We start from the raw sequence: 15448 nt of genomic DNA on the forward strand, positions 1-15448 counted from the left end.
TGGATTGGAAGAGCCTGCGTCCTTCTTCACACTGTCAGGTAAGACTTGAAAGGGAAACCTCTATATCAGGCTGTCTTGATAACCAACGCTTTGTTAATCAAAGGGGACGTCGCCCCGCACTGCGTTAACACCCAATGGGAATAGGGGTGCAGACAAACATATCTGTAGAAATGAATACCCACAGTCTGAACCTGGGGTCAATCTTTGAAAATATGTTTTCCTGTACTTTCCACAACTGTTGGAATATTCTGCGTCTCCTGAACAATTAATTGTTGAAACGGGGAATAATTGCTTCAAATGAAAGACGTGTCATCTGTCTGCCGATTGAGCAACATTGGAAACGGTAAATTCCTTCACTGGTCTCTGCTTTTCTCTTCTTTGTAGCTGGTTTGTCTCTTTCTGCACTGTGAAGCAGACGTTCTCCTCAGTTTGTCTTTTTTAGGGTGTAAAAAGAGGGGGTTTTGAGAGCTGACCACTTGGTGTTAGCAGGACGGGTAAAGGGGTTCCCAGTTCACTCTGTGGGTCCAGTTCTGAGTCAAGGGAGCCCCGGAGAGAGAGGGGACCTGTTTTCCCACCGGCCTGGGCAGCAGATGTAAAAGCGAGAGCCCAGCGTGAGCCCCTCATCTCTAGAAACTTCTCCGGAGAAAGAGCATCTGAAATTCTCTCTTCCAGGTGGACGTGAGCGTTTTGATAGCATCTCGGTGTTTAACCATGGCCTGCGGAAACATGATGGTGTTTGCAGTCTTGGGTGAGTGTCTGTTTCCTCCTGAAGAAGGAGAAGGACTCTCAAAAAGTAACGGCTACACTTTCAACGTTAACTTGCAGTCCGACTGTCACGATATTAGTTCCCCCTCCTTAAGGGTGCTCCAGCCCTATCACTCAAGACTTTATTCCATGCACCTGCTCCCTATTCCCAGCCCACCTTAAAAGCCAGGCGGTGACGCTCATCCGGGCTCTGCATCTGATTTCCATATCGTGCGAGTCCGGGACCAGGAAGCGCCTGGTCCCGTTCCTGTTCCCCGTCCGCCGGTTCCGACCCGGCCTTCGTGGTTTTTTAATTCTTGCTCTGATGGATCTCCTGGTTTTGGACTTACCCTTGCGTTTTGGATTTTCCCTAAGGACTACTCTCGGATTGTTCGCCTCGGCCACACCTCCCCCGTGCACCAGCGCACCTTGGACACGCCCCCCTGTCTTCTGCCCCGTTTTCCTGCATGACGTTTCCCTAGTGTTTCCCCTCTCAGTCGGACTGTGTCGTCCGCATAGGGTCCGGAAAGAACTGTTCGTTACACCGACGGTGTGTGTGGAGAAATCTGAGCTGTTACTGATATTGAGAGATCAGGTGGAGAATAATGCATACTGTGGTCAATATTTTTAGAACAAGGACACTTTTGTATGCAATACTTTTTCTGTTTTCCAAAACTCACTTTCATTTTCTTTTAGGAGAAACGTTTGAAAAGAGCAAATACAGAAAGCTGCTAAGCCGCCTATTGCTTTAACCTTATGATAGAGAATTCACAGAACACACCCAGAAGAGCTGGGAGAACTCAAGTGTTGTAGCCCAGTAGAAATTAAGAATGTTAAAGACAGGTGTCCATTGCAAGTACCGAGCCAAACAGCAGATTCATTATGGACATGAAATTATTTCAGCTCAAAACTGAAGACAGGCCCACAGAATCTATAATACGACTATAAATCAAGATGTAGGCCATTAATGGAGTTTATAACGAAAGGAGGAATGACAACAGCCTCAGCTGTCAGTAATTTGTAATCAATCCCAATGTCATTTCCTCACCTACAACATTCTAAATCCTGTACGTACGGTAACCCCCTTCCCCGCCTCCTCCTCCCCATCTCCAGCTGACCCATGGTCACTCTTCGCTTTGCAGTCCTGTGGCCAGGGGGTCAGCTCTCAACTAAGTGGGTAAATCCACGTTTCCTGTGACTTAAACACTCAAAAAACCTTCAATACGCTTAATTCTTGGGTGTTGTTATTCCTAATGAAATTTTAATGAGCAATTCCTAGATTAGTTCCACAGTCAGAAAGACGGATCTGACTCTCTTGTCTGATTCTTCCCTGAAGTTGTGGGCGTGTTCATATCCACTGGTCTGGCCGACCCGGCCCGGCTGCAGAACGACACCTTGCTGGTCTCAGCCCCCGAAACCCTGCTGGACCGTCAGCTTTCTGTGCAGAAGGCCCCTCGCGGACGCTTCAAGATCTTCACCATGTACCACGGCACTCGGCCGAACGCCGCGAGTCCATCCTGATACGCGGCTTCCAGCAGTCGAGTTCAGGCATGCTGGGAAGGGGCGTCTACGTCAGCAGGGACTACCGCAAGGCTGAGCGGTACCCCCTGGACCTGCCCCCTCCCATGAGGGTCCTGTTCAAGCTGCGCGTGAAGCTGGGCTGGGTGAAAGCCATCACCAAGCAGAACGACCCCCTGAGGACGACCTGGCACAAGGCCGGGTACGACGCAGCCTGGGTGCCGCCCAAATCCTACAACCTAAACCCCTCGGGGCTGGAGGAGACCTGCGTCTGGGACCCTAGGGCCATCAGGGTCCTGGATGTTGTCCGGGCACCTGCCATGTACCTGCCGAGACTCAAGGCTTTACTGCGGCGCCAGAAGTAACGTGGGGAGCTGACGAACCCCGCTCTCGCACGCGGGCCCGGGCAGAGATGTACATGCACAGCACGGGCCTACATGAGTCCTGCTTCACCTCTTTCTAGAAGTCTGTAACCAATAAAAAAACTTCTGCAGCATGTTCTGTGTGAGTTCCGCATGTTTTCAGTTTCTGCACAAGGTGTATTTTCCACGAACTGGAACAATATGGGGTAGTTTGTTTCGATGAATGTGTTGTCCATACAGGGGTGGGAAAAGCTTGCCGGTCTCGACAATCGCATGGGGATCCCCTCTTCCTCCTGAACACCCCTCCTGTGTGCGTCTGCTCTGCTCACATGGAGTGGATTCGAGGCTGGGGCTCCGAAGTCTCTCCTCAGCTTAGTGAATGTTCTTCAGTTTCTCGTTTTCTGCAGATTCCAGATTCCTAACAGACTCTAGTATCTGCGGTGCACATCCACAGAAATCAGGTCGTCACCGATAAAAAAACACAGGCGCAGATCAGGGGATAGGTTGAACCAGCAGGGGTCAAAGGTCACCAGTCAAACTGGGTTTGACATCCTCACACTCGTGTGTCTGAATACCCCACACACCGGTTTTGTGACTTAACAGGGGGCCCTGCAGCCTGAGTCCTGGAGTCTTAATCACCTCTTCCTACAAAGAACACTTTGAAGTTATCAATTGGTTAAGCAAGTATTCTGCTCAATTTCCAGACCTGATTCTAGAGAGACATAGTGTAGTGCAGCAAAATCAATTCAAGTCACTGGCTTCAGTGATGACTCTTTAGCAGACAATTGATGAACCGATAAACTATCCTTTTAGCCAGGAAAGTGTAACCCCTCCCGCACAGCTTCTGGTTAGTCAGGCCTGATGGTCAGCTGGGTCTGTCCACTGTTTCACACTTCTGTCCTGGTTTTGTGCTGCCACTGCGTGCGAGTGGAAGGGTCGACCACCTGCTGAGCGTGGCAGGACTGAGCCAGAGGAGCGCAAAGAGGAGCCCGAGAGGGACAGGAGCAGGGGGGAATGGGAGAGGGAGAAGGAAAGACAAGGATCCGGAGAGAGAGAGTGGTGTGGGGAGAGAGCGAGCAGGCAGAAAGGCGGCACAAGTCTCACATATACACCAGGAAGAAGGAGAAGGGAAGATCGGGGCTAGACACATTCCTGCAGTGAAAACTGGACACTTAGCCGGTGACGACACACTGAACACACATACCGACACTGAGCACAAAGAGTAAATGTCCTCACACACTCTGGACACACGAACACAAACTGTGCATAGTGCAACACTGAACATAGACCTTTCTTACTCACGTACATTAGGTGCTGATAGTTCTCATTGATCCAAGACTTTCTGAAAGCCAATTTCATAGCATTATGGAAAACAGCTTAATAAGCCCTTTAAGAGCTGCACAAAGTGTTCTGTTCTGCGGGGAAACACCGTTTCTGCCCCGCCTGAGCAGGCAACATAGTAAACGACTAAAGCCACAGTCCGAGGCAGGGTCCATCACTGATCATTGTGCGCTGCTCTCTCATCCCTGGGCAGGAGCCCACGTGCGTGTTCATCAGTTTTCTCTCTTGGGGTTTGTAGAAGGAGAAGTATTCATGTTAAAATAAAACCCCCAGTGGATCCCCGATGGTTTTGGAGGGACTAGTTTCCTGGTATTTTTGGGGTAACAGGAAATCCTGTCATAGTTAGAGGCAATGGCAGACCACTGAAAAAGCACACGTTTCCAGGGGAACGGGCTAGCCTTTTATTAAGAAGATTTATTAACTTCATTGGGCGCAGCACAAAAATTTGCTTTCGCTTATTTTTTTTACAAGTAGTGTTATACAGGATTGGTAGAACACTTTTTTTTCCTTCATACATTTACAACACGTAAAAAAAAAAGGATAACGTATGTTACAATATTAAGGAAGTAGTGTCCACTGGGATTCTGGGAAAGCTGTGGAAAGCGCGGGTCCGAGAAGAGGCCAGCGCCCACCCCTGACTCAAACATCAGCGACGGACAGTGGACTGCTGCTCGCCAGCAGATCGGCGACAGTCACTCCTTTTCTGCTTCGCGGGTGGAACAGCTTCTCACCAGCGACCATTCGGTCAAACCCAGTCAATAGCATCGGCAAGGTGAGGCGCTGGCCCGGCGCTGCCCGGAACAGGAACCCGGATAAACGTCCACAGGGCAGCGCTGGAGCAGCGCCCCCCGGAGGCAGAAGAGCCCACAACAGCCAGCGTCCAGGCCTCGGCCCCCTGGTGAGTAAACCGTCCCTGGGCCGGGCTGCGGCTCTGGACATCCGCTGGCGTCTGCGAGAACCGCGTCCCGTGTCCCGGGCAGGGGGAGGTGAGACTGCCGGTTACGGACAGGGGGGGGGGTTCTGCCCGCACAGCCCCTGTGGTGGCAAGTCACGCCAGAGCAGAGGGGAGTAACGCCCAACCAGTCCTGCGGACGGGGAATACAAGCAGGGCTGTGCGGTCAGGCCTCACCTGAAGTAAATGCCTGCAGGCCGGCAGTCTCTCCCCCGCCAAAGAACAGATCTTCAAATCAAGGCACACGCCTCAAGGACTTCATGAACACGACAATAAAAATGGCTTTGGATCCACTCTGCACTTTGTCCCGTTTCATCTTTGGCATCGAATCGTCTTTGTCAAGAGGTGCTCTGTCTAAAACAAGAGTACCAGCTACAGTCAGAGCTGTTGCATAGCTTTTGCGGCAGGAGGCCGAGGACAGCGGGGGCTGCCAGCTCTGGGAGTCCCTGGTCTCGCTGCCTGTCGGGTCCCGCAGGAGTCATGAGGAGAGCTACTGCGGATCTGGATACCTTACGGTCTGCCAGCTGGAAGTTGCTTCCAAGGGGGTTAGTCAGGCTAAATACAATCGCCTCCATCAACAATAGGCACAGAGGAATTCTCGGCTTTAAGAGACAGTCTTGGCCTGTGTTTTTTAAGAAAACAATACAGAATAAGGCACTGGCATTAAACAGCCGCAGGTGCGAGAGTGCAATATGGCTATAAGAGCCACAAGTTAATCGGTGAAAATGTTGTCATTTTGTATTTGTGGGAAACGAAAAGTTCCCTTAAGTGAATTTCACGCTTAAAAGGTTATTTTGTTGTGAAGGCAGGTCAATTTTGTCTGAAGAAAAAAAAGCAGCATCAGGAGAGCAGGTACTATTCGCCTCAGGCTCCTGCGTGGTCGAGTTACTCTGGACTCCATCAGCCTAGTGCAGGGCGTTCGTTTGCCCTGCTCCTTTCCCCTCTTCAAAATGTAAACGTTTCTAGGAAGCAAGCTTACAAGCACTTCCACCGTTTAACGGAGGCTGCCGTAGGATCCTCGTGTCTCTTGTCACACGCGGGGCATGATCTCGCCTGAGCAAGGGCTCGTTTAATCCCAGCATGCACTCGGGCAGACAGCTGCCGTGGGCTTGTTGTCTGACAAGATGGGCGCTGCACAAAACAGCAGACCCAGTCTTGGATATTAAGGACACCAGACCTCGCTCGGGGAACGGATCCCTCCGACACGCCAGACTGTGGCAGCGATATCACGCCTGACAGCTCACAACAGCGGACGAGGGGGAGAGGAATATAACTGATGTGGTCTTTACCTGCACTGCCCTCAGCTTGCCTCGTGTCTGCCTGGATAGTGGGACAGAGTTTTCCAGCAAGACTGTTACTCGGGCTGGGATTGAGAAGAGTAAAAGCACAGCAGCTGTACAACACACCATGACCAGTGAGAATGTGTGGAAAGCACTTAGGAGTGCCACTGTAAAAACAAATGCAGAAGTAACAGGCTGAATTAGCCAGTACAGTATAAAGATGTCCAAGTTTCCTCTAGTCCTCCAGAATCCAGAAAGTCATGTTGCACACAATAAAGGCCTTATTTAAAGCTGGAAGTCAGATTAAGACATTGCATAGTTTCTGTACAGTATTGATATTTAAGACATACAGGACAATACAACAGGAATGTATAAAACCTAACATAAAGGCTTATAAAACATTAAAAAAACATAAGAACAAGATGCTTTTGAAAATAATACTGTCATAACATTGAGGCACTTCTTTAAAAAAAAGAGAAGTCCAGCAGTTTGGTTCTGCTAGCTTGTCTGTTTTCTCATCGCGCTCCAGGCACCTGGCGGGCATTCCCACCCGGAGCTGGAAAAGAGGGAACCGTCGGCGGTTCTGGCAACGAAGGCCAAAGCAGGTCCACAGCACAGGGCCAGTCCAGCACACAAACTGGGCAGCCCTCTGGTCTCCGTGGAGACGGCCGAGGACCAGCTGGGGGCATAGAGGAGGCCGAACTGCTGCTGTCTTTCAGAGCGCCCCCTGCAGTGCGGGGCAGGTCTGAGGGGCCGCGCATCGCGGCTTCCTGCCGGACACAGCGCCTCTGGCGCGGGCGAACACCCCAGCCTTCGGCCACCGCCACTCAACTTCAAAAGTCTCGAAAAAAGAATAAATTAAAACGTGTGCTCCTCTCCTTGCAGACGCGGGCCTGTGACTGGAGGAAGTGTGCAATGCCTGAACGCAGGCTCTGATTGTTTTTGGGTGGGGAGGGAGGGGTGGGGCGGAGTGGGCGGTTTGCACAGAGGACCCGCTTCCGGATCCGATGGCGGCGGGTCTCACAGTCTTCTCCAGCCGTTGCGGATCACCGCGTCGGCACGCAGGAAGGGCTGATTTCGGAGGTCTGAGGGCGAGAGGGCAGAAGGGCAAGGTTATGGCTTCGGCACACGCCACGGATGGCAGCTGGCAAGAGAGACTGGCACCTGCAGGCTGACGGGGCACGACGGTGTAGGTGGTGAAGGACGTGCCCCTCCCTCGGCCTCGCCAAGCAGGAGGGACAGAGACACCTCTCTCCAAGAAAGACAGAGGTCAGAGGTCAGGGGTCACGCTTCTTCAAACACCTCCACTGTTCTGCCCAAACAGACTTCGTGCCAGCAGTCTCACCGCGGGCACAGGGACGATCCTGTTCCATTGCAGCCTGGCCTCTTCATGCACGCAGGGAGTTTAGAAAGCTGGCCTGTGAAAACTGCACGCCGTCAAGCGGTGACATTTTACACTCACGCCAACGGCCCCAGGGGTAACGTGGTCAAGCCCCTTCATGATGGAAGCACACACTGAAGGGAGCCAACGTTGGCTGAGGGTGACTGCAGTTTGTGTCCAGAATCTCAGTGGACATACTCAACAGCTGTGAGAAGATGCTCAGAGCCAAAGGAAGTGGACCCAGGTACCACACACCTTGACCACCATGCAGTATCCACAGTGGAGGTCTTTGAACAGGGTAACTAATTTCCAAAGCACTGTGTGCACAGACTGGTCCTCAGAATTAAGAAAGTACTGTTCCTGCTCTTACTGGAACAAGAAAGGAAGCATTAGCTTCAGTAGGAACAAGTTAAGGTTTATTCCCTGCTGAAAAGAGAAGAAAGGAAACCGTCTCTGGGCTTCTGAGCCTTCTTCGGGTGTGAGTATGAGGTCTTCCTCTCACCCGAAGAAGACTCCACAGACAAAACGTTGTGTTTCCTTTCTTCTCTTTTCAGCAGGGAATAAACCTTTACTTGTTCCTTTGCAGCCTACGCACACTGACACAGCTTCCTGCTTGAACTACATTAGCTTCAGTATTCAACAGAACAGGATACGTTACATTGCAACTTATCAGAAATCTCCCCCCTGGTCTGGCTTACACATCCTGCAGGCGTTCCGCCACACAGCTTTGGCATCACAGACTATCTCTGCCCATCCAGCTCTAGACATGTGGGAAAATGTTTATCCCGTACCGTTTCAGCAGGGATCAGGTCAGAGGACAGGAGAGAACAGTGCTTCCATTTCAAAGCCTGGGATATGACCTGAACAGAGAGAACTGCCTCTGCCAAAGCCATGTGACAGGCTGCCTAAGATATGTGCAACTCTGATTGCCCACAGGAGGAAACACCTTAATAAAGGCTGCAGTAACGTGTCTTCTGTCACAATCGGTTTTAAAGAAGGGTGTCAAATCCAGGTGGTTTATGCTATCACTCTTCTCTTAGCTGTACATCAGCAATGCTGACCAGGTTGCAAAAAGTAGAACCTCATCTCCAGCCAAGGCAATGGAACAAGATCTCTCTCGCTGTGTGTCTCCCCGGTGCTGAAAAGGATTTCCTATGCTTGCCAATTTTCTGCTGAAGGCTGCAGCCACACTAAGACGCCTCCTGTGCTTTGTTGGAGACACATTGTCTGAGGAGAGCACAGACGAAGTGGACACACAGTTTGTCAACATACCAGCAGACACGTGAAGTCAATGCACTGTCAGTGGGAAGGCAGTGCAAATGTTTCAGAAATCGCTGGCTTGCGCGTTTTTTTGCAATCAAATGAGATATTGATAAGGGATGCTACTGGCCAAGATTTACCTGGATATTTTTGCCCAGTATATTTGCTTTCATAAGAAGGGCGCACATCAAGGCTGGTAAGCGTCATTAATGCAAAACCAAGTTAGGGGTTAGTTGAATGCAGAGCACAAGCAGGCAGACACTCCCATGCAGACGGTTAAGGATGTGCTGGAGGAGGAAGCCAACCTCCTTCCTCAGGGCTTCCTGCAGATCACTATCAGGATTTCAGGCCGCAGACAGCGCCACCTATTGGTATTGTACAGCTGCCAAAAACCTCCAAACACAACATCTGGCTGTTTACGCAAAGCAGCCCGAAGCCTTTCATCTCCTGACCACGTCCAGGTGAAGCATGTGCACAGATCACAACGACGCTCGTCGAAAGCATCACAGCAGCTCTGACAACACAGGGCAAACCTGCCAAAGCCTTATGCTTCTGTTAGGGTCTTTGTTTTTCTTGTCTTATTAACTCCGAAATGTAACTATTTACATTTCCCATTTCCCATGGGGCAGCAGGGAAAAAAATAAGTCAGCTGTGCTGAGCTGGCCTGTCATTCAGTTTGGGAGGCTCGCTGTAGCAGGTAGGCGGCAAGCTTTGCGATGCCGAGATACGCTGCCAGTCTTACCCGCTGTGTGGAAGGACTACACTTAGAGATCGCTCTTCCTTCTAGATGGAGAGGCACAAGGAGCAGGGGGAGAGAAGGAGGTTAACAAGGTGGAGGTTGACAGAACGAGCCACAGTTAATAGGACTGAACCGTGAAAGCCAAGCCTCTTTAGGGAAAAGTTGCGCACACTGGGAAGGACCGCCTTCCACCGGCCTCGACCCGCTAGGCATCAGATCCGACCTGTTGCTTGACCTGCTGCTGCTTTTATTCCTGGGCAGGCTGTGTGGGCCCATCCAGGAACACGGGGCTGGAGATGAGCTGCAGCAGCTTCCCAGGCAGTCTGCCCGTCTTCCTCAGAAGAGGACTTTCCGGGTAGGTCGCAAGGTCAAGAGGTCACGATGTCAACGGGGGGGGGGGGAGGCCGTGTGCACACAGCTTCTGTAAAGAGGCTTGACTTCACCTGTGGAGGGCGCTCATGGACGCACGCCGCACCGCTACCGGACGGCTGGGTTAGTAAGGAGGACTCGAGTCCGGGGACCGGCAGGGGCCATGCAGAGCTCTAACTAACGGCATGCAGAGTCACCGGGGCAGGGGGTGACCTTGGGGTAGGGGGGGCTAACAGTTGGACTCGTCGTAGAGGTTGGCGTCGCAGAAGAAGCGCGAGCCTCGCTTGGCCGTTCGGGCGGTGAAGGGAACGCTCTTGAGCACTGCGGGCAGAGAGAGAAGATGTCACACCCATCGCCCGGCAGACTGGGCGCTGGTACAAAATCCCTTCCCTGTCGAAGTCAGCAAGTTACAGGAAAGGGAATGATTGTAAAGGCAATTAAGCACAGCCGACCACCTCAGGTATGAATTCCTGCCCTCCGGCAGAACGCAGAGAGCCACTTCCAGGCAGTTCTGTTTAAAACGGTTCACCCTTGCTTTTATCTTCAAAGTCCTGTTTTTATTTCTAACAATACAGGACCTTCAGGAAGCAGCAACATTTCATGTTCTTATTTAGATCACAGCAGGCGAGGAAGCTGTGATGTTAGCCTGTGGTTTTGAAGGGGAGCTCCTAATGGTGAGGACGAGGGAGCCTTTTCTATCACACGTAGAAGGCAAAGTCCCCTTCTTGGGAGTTTTAATCCCTCTGCCTAAAAGGGAAGAGGGTGGCACTATGGGCTGTGTGTGAGCTGCAGTGACGGGGGCGTTTCAGGAAGGAAGGCTGGGAAGAAGTCTAGTACAGGAGCAGGGTGCTAGGCAGGGGTACAGGGGGACACATGTAGACATGGGATCACCTGTCTTCCATCAGGTAAGGCTATGCTGGTAATGATAAACGCCCGTGGTTTTAAAGATGCTGTAGATGGAGATGCCTGCGCCCTACCTGGGCTGGTGTCCTACAGAGTGAGGGAGACGCCTGCGCCCTACCTGGGCTGGTGTCCTACAGAGTGAGGGAGACACCTGCGGCCTACCTGGGCTGGTGTCCTACAGAGTGAGGAAGACGCCTGCGCCCTACCTGGGCTGGTGTTCCAAAGAGTGAGGGAGACGCCTGCGCCCTACCTGGGCTGGTGTTCCAAAGAGTGAGGGAGACGCCTGCGCCCTACCTGAGCTGGTGTCCCACAGAATGAGGGAGACGCCTCTGCCCTACCTGGGCTGTTGTCCTACAGAGTGAGAGACACCTCTGCCCTACCTGAGCTGGTGTCCCACAGAGTGAGGGAGACGTCTGGCCCTGTCTTGGCTGGCATCTTACAGAGTAAGGGAGACGCCTGTGCCCTGAGCTGGTGTCCTATAGACTGAGGGAGACGCTTGCGCCATCCCTGGGCTGGTGTCCTACAGAGTGAGAGACACCTCTGCCCTACCCGAGCTGGTGTCCCACAGAGTGAGGGAGACGCCTGGCCCTGTCTTGGCTGGCATCTTACAGAGTAAGAAAGACGCCTGTGCCCTGAGCTGGTGTCCTATAGACTGAGGGAGACGCTTGCACCATCCCTGGGCTGGTGTCCTACAGAGTGACAGAGATCCCTCTGCCCTACCTGAGCTGGTGTCCCACAGAGTGAGGGAGATGCCTGCGCCCTACCTGGGCCAGCATCTTACAGAGTAAGGGAGACGCCTGTGCCCTGAGCTGGTGTCCTATAGACCAAGGGAGACGCCTACGCCCTACCTGGGCTGGTGTCCTACAGACTGAGGGAGACGCCTGCACCATACCTGTAATGATGTCCTCCAGAGTGCCATCTTTGCCCTCGTACACGGGCCGGTGGTCCTTGGCCTGCCGTCGCCTCAGCTCCGCGATCAGGTCCTGTTGCTGCTGGCGCTTGGTCTTCTGCGCCTGTGTCTGCGTGCAGTTCAGCCACAGTTATCGGTGCTTTGCATTTGCATTACATTTTTTGCCGATGGTCAGTTTATCGTTGGTTCCCAGTGTATGTGGTGCAAGAGTATCAATCTTATTCAACTTCAGACAGTTTTGTGAAATACACACCAGAGGAAGCAAAATTCACTGGTGCCCCCCAGGAGGCACATGCAACCATTAAGAGGCAACATAGCACCCTCTACTGTCTGTCACCAGTCATGGCAACATGCTCCCCAGTGTTCCCATTTAGACAGGAACACAATACCACTGCGCCACGGAGCTCCGTGTTCACAGTAGTGGTTTGAATAGGCTAATAAACTGTAAGAGCACCCTGAACATTAGAAACAGCGGCAGTGGCTGCAATCCTGTCCTGTTCCCTTGTGAACTGCTGCTTCTGCCACCTTTAGAGGAGAGATGATGGCCCTCCAAAAACTGTAGCCACCTCGGACCCGTGTCAGGCCCACCCCAGGCCCGCTCCTACCTTCTGGTCCTGCTGTTTGGCTTCCTGGGCCAGGAGCTTCTCCCGCATGGCCGCCTCCTGCTTCTTCCTCAGCTCGTTGTCCTGCTCCGCCTCCTGCGCACAGAGACAGACACAGGGACGTCTGTGAGGCCTGCCCACACGCACCCCAAGAGGAGCGAGGCAGGGCGCATCAGGCCCTCATCGGCCAAACAGCGGGGCCCGGTTTCGCCTGAGGACTGTGCTTTGTACATTGCAAGGGCGAAAGGTGGAACGGTCTGTGCCCGCGTTACTCCGAAGGCGCTGGAAGACAGGAGCAGGCCCCTCTGCTGTGGCTTTGACGGCTGAGGTGCTGGGGGTAACACACACAGGGGACCGCCCCCCCTTACGGTTCGCTCTCCAGCACGTCGGCTCGCTGCGAGCATCCCGCTGCTCCCCGATGCCCGCTGCTGTCCACAGGAACGCGCCCGCTGTGGCCCCATGTGTACGGACCGAACCCCCTACTTAAACAAACCGGGAAGCAGTGAATACCGCCGGCCGTACAGCACGCACAGCCCTTGGCAGAGCCTCTGCGTGCCGGCTGCACTCGGGGTAATAAATCCATGGAGAACAATCTCAGGAAGCAGGGCGTCCGGGGCTGGAGCGGTGGGGCCCGGCGGCTCCTTCCTGTCGTTAACCTCTGGCCCTGCGAGCGACTGTGCGCGAGGCTTTGGCTTCAGTTCCCACTTCCTGGGCTACTCATCTCTCGGGACGGCAACGAGGAGGCCTCGGGGCTTCCCAGAGCTAATGATCCAACAGTGCGCGAGGAAGGCAAAACAGTTTAGCAGAGTCAGATGGAGGAGTGAGCCGGCCAGCTGCCCAACCCCACCGAAAACCCGAAAACTGGGGTCTGGAACAGGTGGTCACACTCATCTCGACTCCCACTGCTGGCCACCCTGCCACGGGACGCCCTCTCCACGAAGGGATATTTACTTAACCTTCCGTGACCTCCTGTGAGTGGCTACACTCCAGTGTGCTGTCCGGCAGCCTGAAAGACACCCCCAGGGCACAGAGGCAAAGCGGACGTCCCGAAACCGAGCGCGATGGAGTTCGCAGACAGCGAAGAGAAGTCCCTCCGCTCCTGGGGGTTCCAGGCCTGCGGACCCGAGCGGGTCTCTCAGGCTGCGGTCAGGCGGTCATGGGCTCACGATGATGACCGGCGGGCCTCTGACCTTACCTTGTAGGCCCTGACGAAGCGCACGAACACGGGGAAGAAGGCCGACGGAGGGGTGGTCTTGGCGTTCTCCCCGAAATACTGCACCACGATGTTAAAGGCCTCCTGCGAGGGACAAGAGCAAGGCCAGGGAGGGGGGGAGGAGGAGGAGGGGCAGAGAGGGGGAGGATTAGGAAAGGACGAGGCGGGAGAGGAGGAAGGGGGGTGAGAGGAGAGAACAGGGTTGAGAAGTGATACTCGGGCTCTTTGAAGTATAACCCTTCCCTTCAATTTTGCAGGGGCAGCCCCGAAAGGGGACGCTGTAAGGGCTGCGCAGCGGCTTGGTACCTCCGCGGTCTTGGCGTCTCTCTGCAGCTTTTCCAGCTGGGCCTCGCTGCTGCTGACGAAGGCCTTGAGCACCGCGTGGTCGTGCAGGCTGCACTCCCGGCGCACCAGGTCCATCCCGCGGCCCTGCTCCCGCACGTCCAGCAGCACGTTCTCCAGGGACACTGCAAGACCGCCGGCGGCGTCAGACACACACAGCGGCCCCGCGGCCCCGCGGCCCCCAGCCCAGTATTCACCACCCTGCGGGGCGGCCTGCAGCGCTGCCGAAGAGCTCGCTGGGAACGGGCCCTGTCGCCGCCTGCCTGCAGAGCGCCTGCACCCCCCCCCCCAAGGCTTCCGACGCCACTCGGGACCCCCTGGCTGCAGTCTCCCTCCGGAAGGGCTGCTGAAGCCACACCTCCCAGACTGCTAAAGAGCAAGGTGTGCCGAGGGAACCCTCACACAATCCCGGACCTCAGGAATGCCACCGTGGGCAGAATGCTGTGGAATAAACCCTGCTGGCCCATGGATTGCAATTAATTCTGCCCCATTGCAATTCATTCTGGAAGAAGGAGAGCCTACTGAGCTCCTGATTCTTACAGTGAGACTCCCCCCGCCCCCGATGACTCGTCCCCATGCAGAGCCCCCCTCCCGCGGGCGAGATTCTCTGCTGAAACCCCTCATGCGGTCACCCCCTTGACTGCGGCCTGACCTGCGGCAGCCTTGTCGATGAAGTGCAGCTCGCTCCCGAAGGTGGACAGCTCGGGGTACTTCTCCTTCACAATCAGGGCGATGTAGTGCAGCAGGGTCATCTTCCGGTCGGTGGATTTAGTGTCCAAGAGCTGCGCAGAGAGAGAGAGAGAGAGGACACGGCCTGTGAAGAAACGCTGCGCCCTTCAGGCTGAGCCCGAGACACGCACAGAAATTCAGTGTCCGTTTGCTGCAGTGGGGAGGGGAGCAGTGTATGTGGCCCTGGATTAGATTTGTGTTCAAATAATAAAAAAAAAGGTTCCTGAAACAATCCTGAAAGGTACTGATCATCTTCCAGAAAAACAGGGGAGGCCTTACGTTTGGGAGCCTCTTGAAGAGAAATGGGAGACGCATCTTTACACAGACAGTGGGGGTACTGAACACAGCACCACGCTGCCTAGCCAGGATCTCTGGGATCCTCCAGTGCAATTCACAGATCATCACGACACCAGCAACCAGACCTCCAGGAGGTGGGCTGTGTACGTGGCGCAAAGCCTGCTGTCCCACAGATAAGCAATTAACTGCTGGATCAAGAAAGAGAGCCAACTGAAGACTAGTTATCAGAGGATTAACACAGTGGGTGCCCCCATGTGGCACACTGACATATGGCCCCGATATAGGTTACAGAATTTGTAACCTATCGTATGTTTTCATGTACATTTCTGTGGCTGCACACAGTGAGAGAAGCGGAGTGTTCTGCCTCTGGTTGCTGTTTGTAGGAGTCTGTGATTACTTTTAAAGATGGATTCTTTATTTAACAAGGTTTTTGTGTTACTTTCCAGCTTGATTCTTTTTCCTCCTTCCTTCCCTGATCTTGTAAAGTACAAAATACCCCCCTACAC

At 53.7% G+C, this 15448-nt stretch overlaps 1 protein-coding gene and 1 pseudogene across 7 annotated transcripts in view; one reads left to right on the top strand and one right to left on the bottom strand.

Annotated features, from left to right (window-relative positions):
* Positions 1 to 632: 632 nt before the first annotated feature.
* LOC148678628 (uncharacterized) lies at positions 633 to 2758 on the top strand (annotated as a pseudogene). Its single transcript, XR_015939546.1, has 2 exons — positions 633 to 748; positions 2081 to 2758. The product of XR_015939546.1 is annotated as an uncharacterized LOC148678628 (transcript).
* Positions 2759 to 4342: 1584 nt separating this feature from the next.
* The window catches only part of fmnl3 (formin-like 3), a 54210-nt gene continuing 43104 nt past the window's right edge, over positions 4343 to 15448 (bottom strand). For 2 of the 6 annotated variants that reach the window (XM_088635347.1, XM_088635385.1), the window contains 7 exons: positions 14569 to 14698; positions 13881 to 14041; positions 13557 to 13658; positions 12365 to 12457; positions 11742 to 11868; positions 10160 to 10267; positions 4343 to 7282 (listed from right to left, as the gene is read on the bottom strand). In XM_088635347.1, the coding sequence (XP_088491473.1) occupies positions 10176 to 10267; positions 11742 to 11868; positions 12365 to 12457; positions 13557 to 13658; positions 13881 to 14041; positions 14569 to 14698 (705 nt within the window). In that variant the 3' untranslated portion in view covers positions 4343 to 7282; positions 10160 to 10175. Of the gene's footprint in view, positions 7283 to 9580; positions 9622 to 10143; positions 10268 to 11741; positions 11869 to 12364; positions 12458 to 13556; positions 13659 to 13880; positions 14042 to 14568; positions 14699 to 15448 lie in introns of all 6 variants that reach the window. The other 4 variants (XR_015939552.1, XM_088635368.1, XM_088635360.1 and 1 more) reach the window with 4 other exon arrangements.

Source organism: Lepisosteus platostomus, chromosome 1 (assembly GCF_059453375.1).
Source record: "Lepisosteus platostomus isolate fLepPlt1 chromosome 1, fLepPlt1.hap1, whole genome shotgun sequence".
Lineage (NCBI taxonomy): Eukaryota > Metazoa > Chordata > Actinopteri > Semionotiformes > Lepisosteidae > Lepisosteus > Lepisosteus platostomus.